The sequence below is a fragment of the Glandiceps talaboti genome, chromosome 19 (genome assembly GCF_964340395.1).
Source record: "Glandiceps talaboti chromosome 19, keGlaTala1.1, whole genome shotgun sequence".
NCBI lineage: Eukaryota > Metazoa > Hemichordata > Enteropneusta > Spengelidae > Glandiceps > Glandiceps talaboti.
Genome location: NC_135567.1, coordinates 21,141,148 through 21,155,305, shown reverse-complemented (window position 1 = coordinate 21,155,305; position 14,158 = coordinate 21,141,148). Strand labels below are relative to the sequence as shown.

General features: G+C 32.8%; 1 protein-coding gene across 1 annotated transcript in view; it reads right to left on the bottom strand.

Moving 5' to 3' along the window:
* LOC144450139 (uncharacterized) overlaps window positions 1-14,158 on the bottom strand; it is a 110,647-nt gene that overhangs the window by 28,209 nt on the left and 68,280 nt on the right. Inside the window, 10 exon segments of the mRNA XM_078140706.1 lie at window positions 263-385; window positions 700-816; window positions 2,704-2,826; window positions 3,722-3,838; window positions 6,996-7,121; window positions 7,489-7,617; window positions 9,153-9,290; window positions 11,921-12,043; window positions 12,561-12,686; window positions 13,596-13,727. Coding sequence (XP_077996832.1) covers window positions 263-385; window positions 700-816; window positions 2,704-2,826; window positions 3,722-3,838; window positions 6,996-7,121; window positions 7,489-7,617; window positions 9,153-9,290; window positions 11,921-12,043; window positions 12,561-12,686; window positions 13,596-13,727 — 1,254 coding nt within the window.

The following is a 14,158-nucleotide window of genomic DNA, read 5'->3' as shown; positions in this document are numbered from 1 at the left end:
ACTTTTATCTCTTGCTTTTACATTTCACTTGCATTTTCTTTCCACAGTTTTATTCAAATGTTGTTGTTTCCAGAAAGTTTTCAGTTTTTATTCACCTCTTTTCATGAGTACACATGAAAAGTCAATTTCCAATGCAATTTATGCAAATGGCAATAAAAGTTATATTATTATTACAGTAAGTAAATAAAGATTCGCACTGAAGTTTACGAAATTAAGGATGTGTTCTTGAAAAAAGTCAATGTAACCACTTAATTTGACATACCTTCGCACCAGTATCCATTACCACGGAAACCAGCATGACATGTACATGTGTAATAGCCATCTTTGTTATGACAGGAAGCATTATCATTACATCTGTGACTATTTGTTTGGCATTCATTAATATCTGTGAAAGGACCCAGGATATCAATATCATTATTTTACCTGTTTTCAAATGGTATAATGTATATGTCAATGTGGTTTGTCCTACAGCAAAATGATGTAATAATTCAGTCAATGTAACTGTCTGGTTAGAAACTTATCTCTTGTGAAATCATCAGTATTTATAAACATCTGATAAAAATCATAATTTTAATAAATTAACTTTAAGAACTGCTTTCCCTGTTAATGACAACCCTCATTTAAAAATCAATAAAACTGCAATGACAACAATAACAGTTACTATAACAACAGTACTATAACTATATGATATTTACTCACCAACACAGTCATTATTGCCATCCCTTTCATAACCATCATAACACATACAAGTGTCTGTGCCACCAACCACTGCACAATATTCATTAGTAGGACAATTTGTGACACACTCATTATCAGCTGCAATAAAGTAATATTCATTAGTAGGACAATTTGTGACACACTCATTATCAGCTGCAATAAAGTAATATTCATTAGTAGGACAATTTGTAACACACTCGTTATCAGCTGCAATAAAGTAATATTCATTAGTAGGACAATTTGTGACACACTCATTATCAGCTGCAATAAAGTAATATTCATTAGTAGGACAATTTGTGACACACTCATTATCAGCTGCAATAAAGTAATATTCATTAGTAGGACAATTTGTGACACACTCATTATCAGCTGCAATAAAGTAATATTCATTAGTAGGACAATTTGTAACACACTCATTATCAGCTGCAATAAAGTAATATTCATTAGTAGGACAATTTGTAACACACTCGTTATCAGCTGCAATAAAGTAATATTCATTAGTAGGACAATTTGTAACACACTCGTTATCAGCTGCAATAAAGTAATATTCATTAGTAGGACAATTTGTAACACACTCATTATCAGCTGCAATAAAGTAATATTCATTAGTAGGACAATTTGTAACACACTCATTATCAGCTGCAATAAAGTAATATTCATTAGTAGGACAATTTGTAACACACTCGTTATCAGCTGCAATAAAGTAATATTCATTAGTAGGACAATTTGTGACACACTCATTATCAGCTGCAATAAAGTAATATTCATTAGTAGGACAATTTGTGACACACTCATTATCAGCTGCAATAAAGTAATATTCATTAGTAGGACAATTTGTGACACACTCATTATCAGCTGCAATAAAGTAATATTCATTAGTAGGACAATTTGTAACACACTCATTATCAGCTGTAATAAAGTAATATTCATTAGTAGGACAATTTGTAACACACTCATTATCAGCTGCAATAAAGTAATATTCATTAGTAGGACAATTTGTGACACACTCATTATCAGCTGCAATAAAGTAATATTCATTAGTAGGACAATTTGTAACACACTCATTATCAGCTGCAATAAAGTAATATTCATTAGTAGGACAATTTGTAACACACTCGTTATCAGCTGCAATAAAGTAATATTCATTAGTAGGACAATTTGTAACACACTCGTTATCAGCTGCAATAAAGTAATATTCATTAGTAGGACAATTTGTAACACACTCATTATCAGCTGCAATAAAGTAATACCATGTTATTCTCAATGAGCAGAGCATTGTGGGTAGGAATATTGAAATAAATAATTATTGTGTGATGAGAATTTATTTGTCCAGGGTGAAATATTTGACAGGAATTACTTTTCCATGGTCAAATATTTGACAGGAATTACTTTTCCGTGGTGAAATATTTTATAGGAATTACTTTTCCATGGTGGAATATTTTACAGGAATTACTTTTCCATGGTCAAATATTTGACAGGAATTACTTTTCCATGGTGAAATATTTTACAGGAATTACTTTTCCAGGGTGAAATATTTGACAGGAATTACTTTTCCAGTGTGAAATATTTGACAGGAATTACTTTTCCATGGTCAAATATTTGATAGGAATTACTTTTCTGTGGTGAAATATTTGACAGGAATTACTTTTCCGTGGTGAAATATTTGACAGGAATTACTTTTCCATGGTCAAATATTTGACAGGAATTACTTTTCCGTGGTGAAATATTTGACAGGAATTACTTTTCCATGGTGAAATATTTGACAGGAATTACTTTTCTGTGGTGAAATATTTGACAGGAATTATTTGCCCATGGTGAAATATTTGATAGGAGTTACTTTTCCATGGTGATATATTTGATAAGAATTATATTTTCCATAGTGATATATTCGTGATAGGAATTATTTGTCCATGGTGAAAAATTGCCTCATAACTAGTGGATATAATCTGCCTGTCAATTCTTGTGAATATTTGACAAGTCACTTACCATAGCACATTTTACCATCACCAGAATATCCAGTCTTACACTGGCAAGAACTTTCTCCTAGTTGGTCAGCACAATTGGCATGTTCATTACAGTGGTTCCTCTCAACAGTACACTCATCAATATCTGATTGAAACAGAAAAAGAACAGATTTGAGTATGGTGTAAATTTGATATCTCTGTCAATGTTGTAACACCATTACCATATATGGAGATACGGCAACCATCAAATCTGGCACCATTACCATATATGGAGATACAGCAACCATCAATTCTGACACCATTACCATATATGGACATATGGCAACCATCAAATCTGACACCATTACCATAAATGGACATACAGCAACCATCAATTCTGACACCATTACCATATATGGACATACGGCAACCATCAAATCATCAACACTTTCAAGAACAAACTTAAGACATTTGTTTTGTTTTTGTTTTGTTTTTTGCTGTGAGATTGTAAACATGAACTTTTACTTTATTGCTCTCTCCTGTACCACCCATATGGAAAACAATACAAAAAAATCTTAAAATATAAAAGACATTTATGTTCAAACAAGGATTGACTCTTATTGCTGCCATAGAACAGAACTATTTGAAGTATATTAGATTAGATCAAATTAGATTAGATTAGATTAGATTAGATTAGATTAGATTAGATTAGATTAGATTAGATTAAATTAAATTAAATTAGACTGTTAATTAACTTCAAACTGTTATTGAACAGAGGAACCTTTGAGGCAAACAAACACATTGTGCAACTCAACAATACATATCTGCATCTCATGTTAAAAACTAAACATTGGCAACATATGAAAATAACACAAAATACCAACCTCCACCATGGTATATATTTTCTCTTAGCGAATAACATTCAATGATTTTGATATGGTCGACTGAGATCTGATTGCACATCTAAGCTAGCTATACTACCTTCACTGATATCCCAATACAATTAATTATAGGACAAATAAAGTTATCGATACTTAAAATTTCAAATCAATATATATTACCATGACAATTCATGCCAGTTCCATGGTAGCCTTGGTTACACACACAGGTGAAACTTCCCTTTGTGTTAGTACAAACCGCATTGGGATCACATGGACTTGTCAGGCACTCATCGATATCTGTTGAATTAAATGTAAAATAATAAAATCTAGAATAATTAAAACATAATCAAATCTAGACTAATTAAAACATAATTAAATCTAGACCAATTAAAACATAATTAAATCTAGACCAATTAAAACATAATTAAATCTAGACTAATTAAAACATAATTAAATCTAGACTAATTAAAACATAATTAAATCTAGACTAATTAAACATAATTAAATCTAGACTAATTAAAACATAATTAAATCTAGACTAATTAAACATAATTAAATCTAGACCAATTAAAACATAATTAAATCTAGACTAATTAAAACATAATTAAATCTAGACTAATTAAAACATAATTAAATCTAGACTAATTAAACATAATTAAATCTAGACCAATTAAAAAATAATTAAATCTAGACTAATTAAAACATAATCAAATCTAGACTAATTAAAACATAATTAAATCTAGACTAATTAAAACATAATCAAATCTAGACTAATTAAACATAATTAAATCTAGACCAATTAAAACATAATTAAATCTAGACTAATTAAAATATAATTAAATCTAGACTAATTAAAACAATCAAATCTAGACTAATTAAAACATAATTAAATCTAGACTAATTAAAACATAATTAAATCTAGACTAATTAAAACATAATCAAATCTAGACTAATTAAAACATAATTAAATCAAGACTAATTAAAACATAATCAAATCTAGACCAATTAAAACAACATAATTAAATCTAGACCAATTAAAACATAATTAAATCTAGACTAATTAAAACATAATTAAATCTAGACTAATTAAAACATAATTAAATCTAGACTAATTAAAACATAACCAAATCTAGACTAATTAAAACATAATTAAATCTAGACCAATTAAAACATAATCAAATCTGGACTAATTAAAACATAATTAAATCTATCATCAGCTAAACACAGTCAATACATTGTCCTTATAAGGTTATCATCAGCTAAACACAGTCAATACATTGTCCTTATAAGGTTATCATCAGCTAAACACAGTCAATACATTGTCCTTATAAGGTTATCATCAGCTAAACACAGTCAATACATTGTCCTTATAAGGTTATCATCAGCTAAACACAGTCAATACATTGTCCTTATAAGGTTATCATCAGCTAAACACAGTCAATACATTGTCCTTAGGTTATCATCAGCTAAACACAGTCAATACATTGTCCTTATAAGGTTATCATCAGCTAAACACAGTCAATACATTGTCCTTATAAGGTTATCATCAGCTAAACACAGTCAATACACTGTCCTTATAAGGTTATCATCAGCTAAACACAGTCAATACATTGTCCTTATAAGGTTATCATCAGCTAAACACAGTCAATACATTGTCCTTATAAGGTTATCATCAGCTAAACACAGTCAATACATTGTCCTTATAAGGTTATCATCAGCTAAACACAGTCAATACATTGTCCTTATAAGGTTATCATCAGCTAAACACAGTCAATACATTGTCCTTATAAGGTTATCATCAGCTAAACACAGTCAATACATTGTCCTTATAAGGTTATTATCAGCTAAACACAGTCAATACATTGTCCTTATAAGGTTATCATCAGCTAAACACAGTCAATACATTGTCCTTATAAGGTTATCATCAGCTAAACACAGTCAATACATTGTCCTTATAAGGTTATCATCAGCTAAACACAGTCAATACATTGTCCTTATAAGGTTATCATCAGCTAAACACAGTCAATACATTGTCCTTATAAGGTTATCATCAGCTAAACACAGTCAATACATTGTCCTTATAAGGTTATCATCAGCTAAACACAGTCAATACATTGTCCTTATAAGGTTATCATCAGCTAAACACAGTCAATACATTGTCCTTAGGTTATCATCAGCTAAACACAGTCAATACATTGTCCTTATAAGGTTATCATCAGCTAAACATAGTCAATACATTGTCCTTATAAGGTTATCATCAGCTAAACACAGTCAATACATTGTCCTTATAAGGTTATCATCAGCTAAACACAGTCAATACATTGTCCTTATAAGGTTATCATCAGCTAAACACAGTCAATACATTGTCCTTATAAGGTTATCATCAGCTAAACACAGTCAATACATTGTCCTTATAAGGTTATCATCAGCTAAACACAGTCAATACATTGTCCTTATAAGGTTATCATCAGCTAAACACAGTCAATACATTGTCCTTATAAGGTTATCATCAGCTAAACACAGTCAATACATTGTCCTTATAAGGTTATCATCAGCTAAACACAGTCAATACATTGTCCTTATAAGGTTATCATCAGCTAAACACAGTCAATACATTGTCCTTAGGTTATCATCAGCTAAACACAGTCAATACATTGTCCTTATAAGGTTATCATCAGCTAAACACAGTCAGTACATTGTCCTTAGGTTATCATCAGCTAAACACAGTCAATACATTGTCCTTATAAGGTTATCATCAGCTAAACACAGTCAATACATTGTCCTTAGGTTATCATCAGCTAAACACAGTCAATACATTGTCCTTATAAGGTTATCATCAGCTAAACACAGTCAATACATTGTCCTTATAAGGTTATCATCAGCTAAACACAGTCAATACATTGTCCTTATAAGGTTATCATCAGCTAAACACAGTCAATACATTGTCCTTATAAGGTTATCATCAGCTAAACACAGTCAATACATTGTCCTTATAAGGTTATCATCAGCTAAACACAGTCAATACATTGTCCTTATAAGGTTATCATCAGCTAAACACAGTCAATACATTGTCCTTATAAGGTTATCATCAGCTAAACACAGTCAATACATTGTCCTTATAAGGTTATCATCAGCTAAACACAGTCAATACATTGTCCTTATAAGGTTATCATCAGCTAAACACAGTCAATACATTGTCCTTATAAGGTTATCATCAGCTAAACACAGTCAATACATTGTCCTTATAAGGTTATCATCAGCTAAACACAGTCAATACATTGTCCTTATAAGGTTATCATCAGCTAAACACAGTCAATACATTGTCCTTATAAGGTTATCATCAGCTAAACACAGTCAATACACTGTCCTTATAAGGTTATCATCAGCTAAACACAGTCAATACATTGTCCTTAGGTTATCATTATGATAATTAGATAGTATTCCTAATACATACCTACACATCGTAGATTGGTAGACATTCTAAAACCATCGATGCATTGACAGTCATAACTTCCATCTGTGTTTACACAGGTTGAGTGAGACACACAATTAGCGATTTGATCATCACACTCATCAATATCTGGAAGGAGTAAATACAAATGGTGGGTACATTATAAGGCCTAAAAAAATAGTGCCATGGCGTTGTAGCAGAACTGTATTTGGCTGTTGCTATGTGTGAGGTCTTGTTGCTAGGCATATTTGCATACATTTTTGGAATCTTTATTAATATGCCTGCCCTTCCCACTTTTCATATTTGCAATACACCATAATTTAACTGTTGCTATGGGCATGGTCCTGTTGCTAGGCATATTAGAATACATTTTTAAATGTCAGCTCAATCTGCTCAGTAGTTTTGGAATTATAGATTTTTCACCAAAAAGACACACTAAAGTAAACCTTGTAGTGGTAATCAGAGCCAAAGAATGGTACATTGTAAGAGAATCTACCTGTACATCCAGTTCCAATAACTCTGCCATCTCCTTGGTAACCAACAGGACAGGTACACAAGAAGCCACCATATGTGTTTTCACAGTTAGCTCCAGCCACACAAACATTTCCTCCACATTCGTTATCATCTGTCAAAATCAACAATTAATATTTAAACTTGTTCATAAAATGTATAATAAGTCAAACAATACAAAAAGTTAGTTATGGTCAATATAATACAAACACACTTGAACAATGAGACACCATAAAGACTTATTTAATCATGCACTTTTTGTTTCCAAATAAAAGGTTACTTATATTTTACCATTCACTGTCACTTATACTATATGAATAAAAATGACTTCATTTTATTCATTTTTATTTTTGACTACAGTATCACAGTCCTCAGTAGTTACACTGAAGACATCTATTTTTGACTACAGTATCACAGTCCTCAGTAGTTACACTGAAGACATCTATTTTTGACTACAGTATCACAGTTCTCAGTAGTTACACTGAAGACATCTATTTTTGACTACAGTATCACAGTTCTCAGTAGTTACACTGAAGACATCTATTTTTGACTACAGTATCACAGTCCTCAGTAGTTACACTGAAGACATCTATTTTTGACTACAGTATCACAGTCCTCAGTAGTTACACACTGAAGACATTTATTTTTGACTACAGTATCACAGTCCTCAGTAGTTACACTGAAGACATCTATTTTTGACTACAGTATCACAGTTCTCAGTAGTTACACTGAAGACATCTATTTTTGACTACAGTATCACAGTCCTCAGTAGTTACACTGAAGACATCTATTTTTGACTACAGTATCACAGTCCTCAGTAGTTACACTGAAGACATCTATTTTTGACTACAGTATCACAGTCCTCAGTAGTTACACACTGAAGACATTTATTTTTGACTACAGTATCACAGTCCTCAGTAGTTACACTGAAGACATCTATTTTTGACTACAGTATCACAGTCCTCAGTAGTTACACTGAAGACATCTATTTTTGACTACAGTATCACAGTCCTCAGTAGTTACACTGAAGACATCTATTTTTGACTACAGTATCACAGTCCTCAGTAGTTACACTGAAGACATCTATTTTTGACTACAGTATCACAGTCCTCAGTAGTTACACTGAAGACATCTATTTTTGACTACAGTATCACAGTCCTCAGTAGTTACACTGAAGACATCTATTTTTGACTACAGTATCACAGTCCTCAGTAGTTACACCGAAGACATTTTGCCAGTGGCTGCTGGTTTTTAGACAAGTGATTGTGAAAGGAAAATTGATTTTTTATTTTAAGTAACTGGAAAAAAAAGATAAGATAAGTCATGGCTGACCATGTTACTTTAAGGATCATGCCACTGATAGACATTGTGTGTATGTGTGTGTGTGTGTGTGTGTGTGTGTGTGTGTGTGTGTGTGTGAGTGTGTATGTGTGTGTGTGTGTGTGTGTGTGTGTGTGTGTGTGTGTGTGTGTGTGTGTGTGTGTGTGTGTGTGTGTGTGTGTGTTTGTTTGTGTACATGTGTGAGGTGGGCATGTGCATGTGCAGGTGTGTGTATATGTGTGGTGTGTGTGCATCTGCAGGTGTGTGTGTACATTTGCGGGCATGTGTGTGTAATATTATCTAGAGTAACTTTTTGACATTGTGACTTACCAACACAAACCCCATTATCCATGGTAAATCCATTGTTACAAGGACAGTTATAAATTCCTGGATCTGTACTGACACAACCACTAGATTCACCTCCACATGGAGAGCCATAACCCAAAGTTAGATCACAGACATTCACAGCTGATAGAGGTATATAAATAAACAATGTCAAACAAGCACTAAAACATTAAATATGGACGTAAGTGTAGTCTTCTCAGTAAATATGGACATAAGTGTAGCCTGCTTGGTAAATATGGACATAAGTGTAGTCTGCTCAGTAAATTAAGTGTAGTCTGCTCAGTAAATTAACTGTAGTCTGCTCAGTAAATTAAGTGTAGTCTAGCTCAGTAAATTAAGTGTAGTCTGCTCAGTAATAAGTGTAGTCTAGCTCTAAATTAAGTGTAGTCTGCTCAGTAAATTAAGTGTAGTCTGCTCAGTAATAAGTGTAGTCTAGCTAAGTAAATTAAGTGTAGTCTAGCTAAGTAAATTAAGTGTAGTCTGCTCAGTAATAAGTGTAGTCTAGCTCAGTCTAGCTCAGTAAATTAAGTGTAGTCTGCTCAGTAATAAGTGTAGTCTAGCTCAGTAAATTAAGTGTAGTCTAGCTCAGTAAATTAAGTGTAGTCTGCTCAGTAATAAGTGTAGTCTAGCTAAGTAAATTAAGTGTAGTCTAGCTAAGTAAATTAAGTGTAGTCTGCTCAGTAATAAGTGTAGTCTAGCTCAGTCTAGCTCAGTAAATTAAGTGTAGTCTGCTCAGTAATAAGTGTAGTCTAGCTCAGTAAATTAAGTGTAGTCTGCTCAGTAAATTAAGTGTAGTCTGCTCAGTAATAAGTGTAGTCTAGCTCAGTAAATTAAGTGTAGTCTGCTCAGTAAATTAAGAGTAGTCTGCTCAGTAAATTAAGAGTAGTCTGCTCAGTAAATTAAGTGTAGTCTAGCTAAGTAAATTAAGTGTAGTCTGCTCAGTAAATTAAGTGTAGTCTGCTCAGTAAATTAAGTGTAGTCTAGCTAAGTAAATTAAGTGTAGTCTAGCTAAGTAAATTAAGAGTAGTCTGCTCAGTAATAAGTGTAGTCTAGCTAAGTAAATTAAGTGTAGTCTGCTCAGTAAATTAAGTGTAGTCTGCTCAGTAAATTAAGTGTAGTCTAGCTAAGTAAATTAAGTGTAGTCTAGCTAAGTAAATTAAGTGTAGTCTAGCTAAGTAAATTAAGTGTAGTCTGCTCAGTAAATTAAGTGTAGTCTAGCTAAGTAAATTAAGTGTAGTCTGCTCAGTAATAAGTGTAGTCTGCTCAGTAAATTAAGTGTAGTCTAGCTAAGTAAATTAAGAGTAGTCTGCTCAGTAAATTAAGTGTAGTCTGCTCAGTAAATTAAGTGTAGTCTAGCTAAGTAAATTAAGTGTAGTCTAGCTAAGTAAATTAAGAGTAGTCTGCTCAGTAAATTAAGTGTAGTCTGCTCAGTAAATTAAGTGTAGTCTAGCTAAGTAAATTAAGTGTAGTCTAGCTAAGTAAATTAAGAGTAGTCTGCTCAGTAATAAGTGTAGTCTGCTCAGTAAATTAAGTGTAGTCTGCTCAGTAAATTAAGTGTAGTCTGCTCAGTAAATTAAGTGTAGTCTAGCTAAGTAAATTAAGAGTAGTCTAGCTAAGTAAATTAAGAGTAGTCTGCTCAGTAAATTAAGTGTAGTCTGCTCAGTAAATTAAGTGTAGTCTAGCTAAGTAAATTAAGTGTAGTCTGCTCAGTAAATTAAGTGTAGTCTAGCTCAGTCTAGCTCAGTAAATTAAGTGTAGTCTAGCTCAGTCTAGCTCAGTAAATTAAGTGTAGTCTGCTCAGTAAATTAAGTGTAGTCTAGCTAAGTAAATTAAGAGTAGTCTGCTCAGTAAATTAAGTGTAGTCTGCTCAGTAAATTAAGTGTAGTCTAGCTAAGTAAATTAAGAGTAGTCTAGCTAAGTAAATTAAGAGTAGTCTGCTCAGTAAATTAAGTGTAGTCTGCTCAGTAAATTAAGTGTAGTCTAGCTAAGTAAATTAAGTGTAGTCTGCTCAGTAAATTAAGTGTAGTCTAGCTCAGTCTAGCTCAGTAAATTAAGTGTAGTCTAGCTCAGTCTAGCTCAGTAAATTAAGTGTAGTCTGCTCAGTAAATTAAGTGTAGTCTAGCTCAGTAAATTAAGTGTAGTCTAGCTCAGTCTAGCTCAGTAAATTAAGTGTAGTCTGCTCAGTAAATTAAGTGTAGTCTGCTCAGTAAATTAACTGTAGTCTAGCTCAGTAAATTAAGTGTAGTCATGCAGTAAATTAAGTGCATAGTTCAGTAAATTAAGTGTAGTCTGCTCAGTAAATTAAGTGTAGTCTAGCTCAGTAAATTAAGTGTAGTCTGCTCAGTAAATTAAGTGTAGTCTGCTCAGTAAATTAAGTGTAGTCTGCTTAGTAAATTAAGTGTAGTCTAGCTCAGTAAATTAAGTGTAGTCTGCTCAGTAAAGTAAGTGTAGTCTGCTCAGTAAATTAAGTGTAGTTTGCTCACTACAATCTACAACTGGCAGACAAGTAATGCAGCTAATTACAAGGATAATCACACACAAAGTTGCAAAACAATACCATGCAAAATACTCTCACTTGATGACAACTCTTTGTCTTTATAAATTTGTTAAAAACATCAATGAACATACTTGACATAAAATAATACTCATTGCCCTCAGATTCTGCACTATATTCATATTTATAACCATACCTTAACATAAAATAATACTCACTGCCCTCAGATTCTGCACTATATTCATATTTATAATCATACCTTGACACGTGTATCCATCACCGATGTACCCATCTTTACATGTACATTTATATCCACCATCAATGTCAATACATAGTGCATTCGACCCACAATTGTCGGTATTTGCTTCGCATTCATTGATGGCTAAAATTGAAAAAAAAATTAATCGTTAACACAGTCAGCTGTTACTCTATCAAATACAATGTTACCTTCCACTAAATGATTAATATGGACATCAAATACAATGTTACCTTCCACTACATGATTAATATAGGACATCAATATTTCAAGTCACTATGTGTTTTGTCCTAACAAATATTTAAATTTGATAACTTTTATGTATTATTTATTGTATTTTACTGTGCAATTTAGTGGGTTTGTTGTGTTTTTAAAAACTTTTTGAGAAGCCATGTCAGGCTCTTTTTTAAAGTTATCATTGGCTTATCAAACCTGTAGGAGTTTTTATAGATCTCAGTGAAAGAAGAAAAATGACACTTGAAAGACTAAAACCAGCCAAGAACTTTTGAAAATACAGATTTTTGTAAATTACTTTTACTTACGTTCACAGACTTTCCCTCCGCCAAGGAAGGTGAATCCTCGTTGACTAAAACCAGCCAAGAAATTTTGAAAATACAGATTTTTGTAAATTACTTTTACTTACGTTCACAGACTTTTCCTCCGCCAAGGAAGGTGAATCCTTTAGGACAAGTACAAGTAGCTACATCACCATCCTCTTCACAATAAGCACTACCACAATCTGTACCCACTGCAAAGCATGGACTAGTATCTGTCAACAGACAAAGCGACAATAATGGTGAAATGTTGTTAGTACTGGTGAAATAATACATTAAAAAGGTGTCTACACTACTGGACCACAATAGTTTCTGTGTTGCATGATTAACTTGGGTGTAAAATACAAGGAACTCGAGAGGGGTCCTTCAGTGGAATCATGAGCCACAATGTTGACTCATGTGGACATTGCATGTACACACACAAGCTTAGAGTAAATGTGTCTGTGGACATTGCATGTACACACGTGAGCTTAGAGTAAATGCGAGTGTGGATATCCTTTTGTCGGATTTGAATGAGGGGCATATACATTTGAAGGTAAGCAAAATTCTCGGGATATCATCTGACTGAATGACTGACTGATTGATTGACTGACTGACTGACTGATTGTTTGTTAGCTACGAATTTATATTTGTGACGATTGTACACATGTTATGGTTGATCATGAAACAAGGAAGTAATATTGCCATGATCACGGTCAACTGAAACTGAAACGACTGAAACTGGAAAGTATTGTTTAACTGTACACGATGCAGTCTGTTTATGTTGTACTTGAATCAAATCTTTCTACTTTATGGGTATTTGCTTCACATTCATTGATGGCTAAAATTGAACAAATAATTAATCATTAACACTATAGCCAGCTGTGTTACCCTTGAACATACAATGTTACTTTCCATTAATTATTAATATAGGAAACTAGTAGATATAAGCTTACTTCAGTTAGTTTCAATTTCTTACACAGCAAGCACATGAAATGTTACATTATATCTCACTGTGAACAAAAATAAACAGTTCTGTGTTTGAATCTTCCTTTTTTCGCTGACTGTCATGTTGCTTTCACAGTGAGAAAATGACGAGTGTGGTAATGCCATCATTATAATTCCCAATCATAAATATTTCCTACCATTACGGTGACAGTTGTAGCCATCTCCTTGGTAACCACTATTACACTGACAGGTGTGGTAGCCATCTTCATTTACACAATTTGCTATGACATCACATTGGTTATCACCATTACTTGTACATTCAGTGAACACTAAAAATGAAAGAGTAGATCTATTTAATATTGTCATATTATTCAAATCATAATATCAATTCACCATGATTAAATAACTAACTTCTATAATATTTGACTAAAAAATGTTGACAATCAAATGTTGAATATGAAGCAAGGTGCTATGTCTAGTAAGCGGCTCAATGACTAGTACGCATACACGTCCTAAATACTATGTGATTTTTTTGGTGGTTTTACCCAAGGATGCATTGCGGCACAATGACTGCATGCGTATTCTATATACTATGTGCATTCTCCACATAGAGGGCGCTATCTACAATTTGATATCATTGTGAGGCAGCCGGTCACAAATGAATCTACCCTGTGCAAGCCTATGGGCTTTGCCTAGTTATGGGCTTTGCCTAGTTATGGACTTTGCCTAGCTATGGGCTTTGCCTAGTTATGGGCTTTGC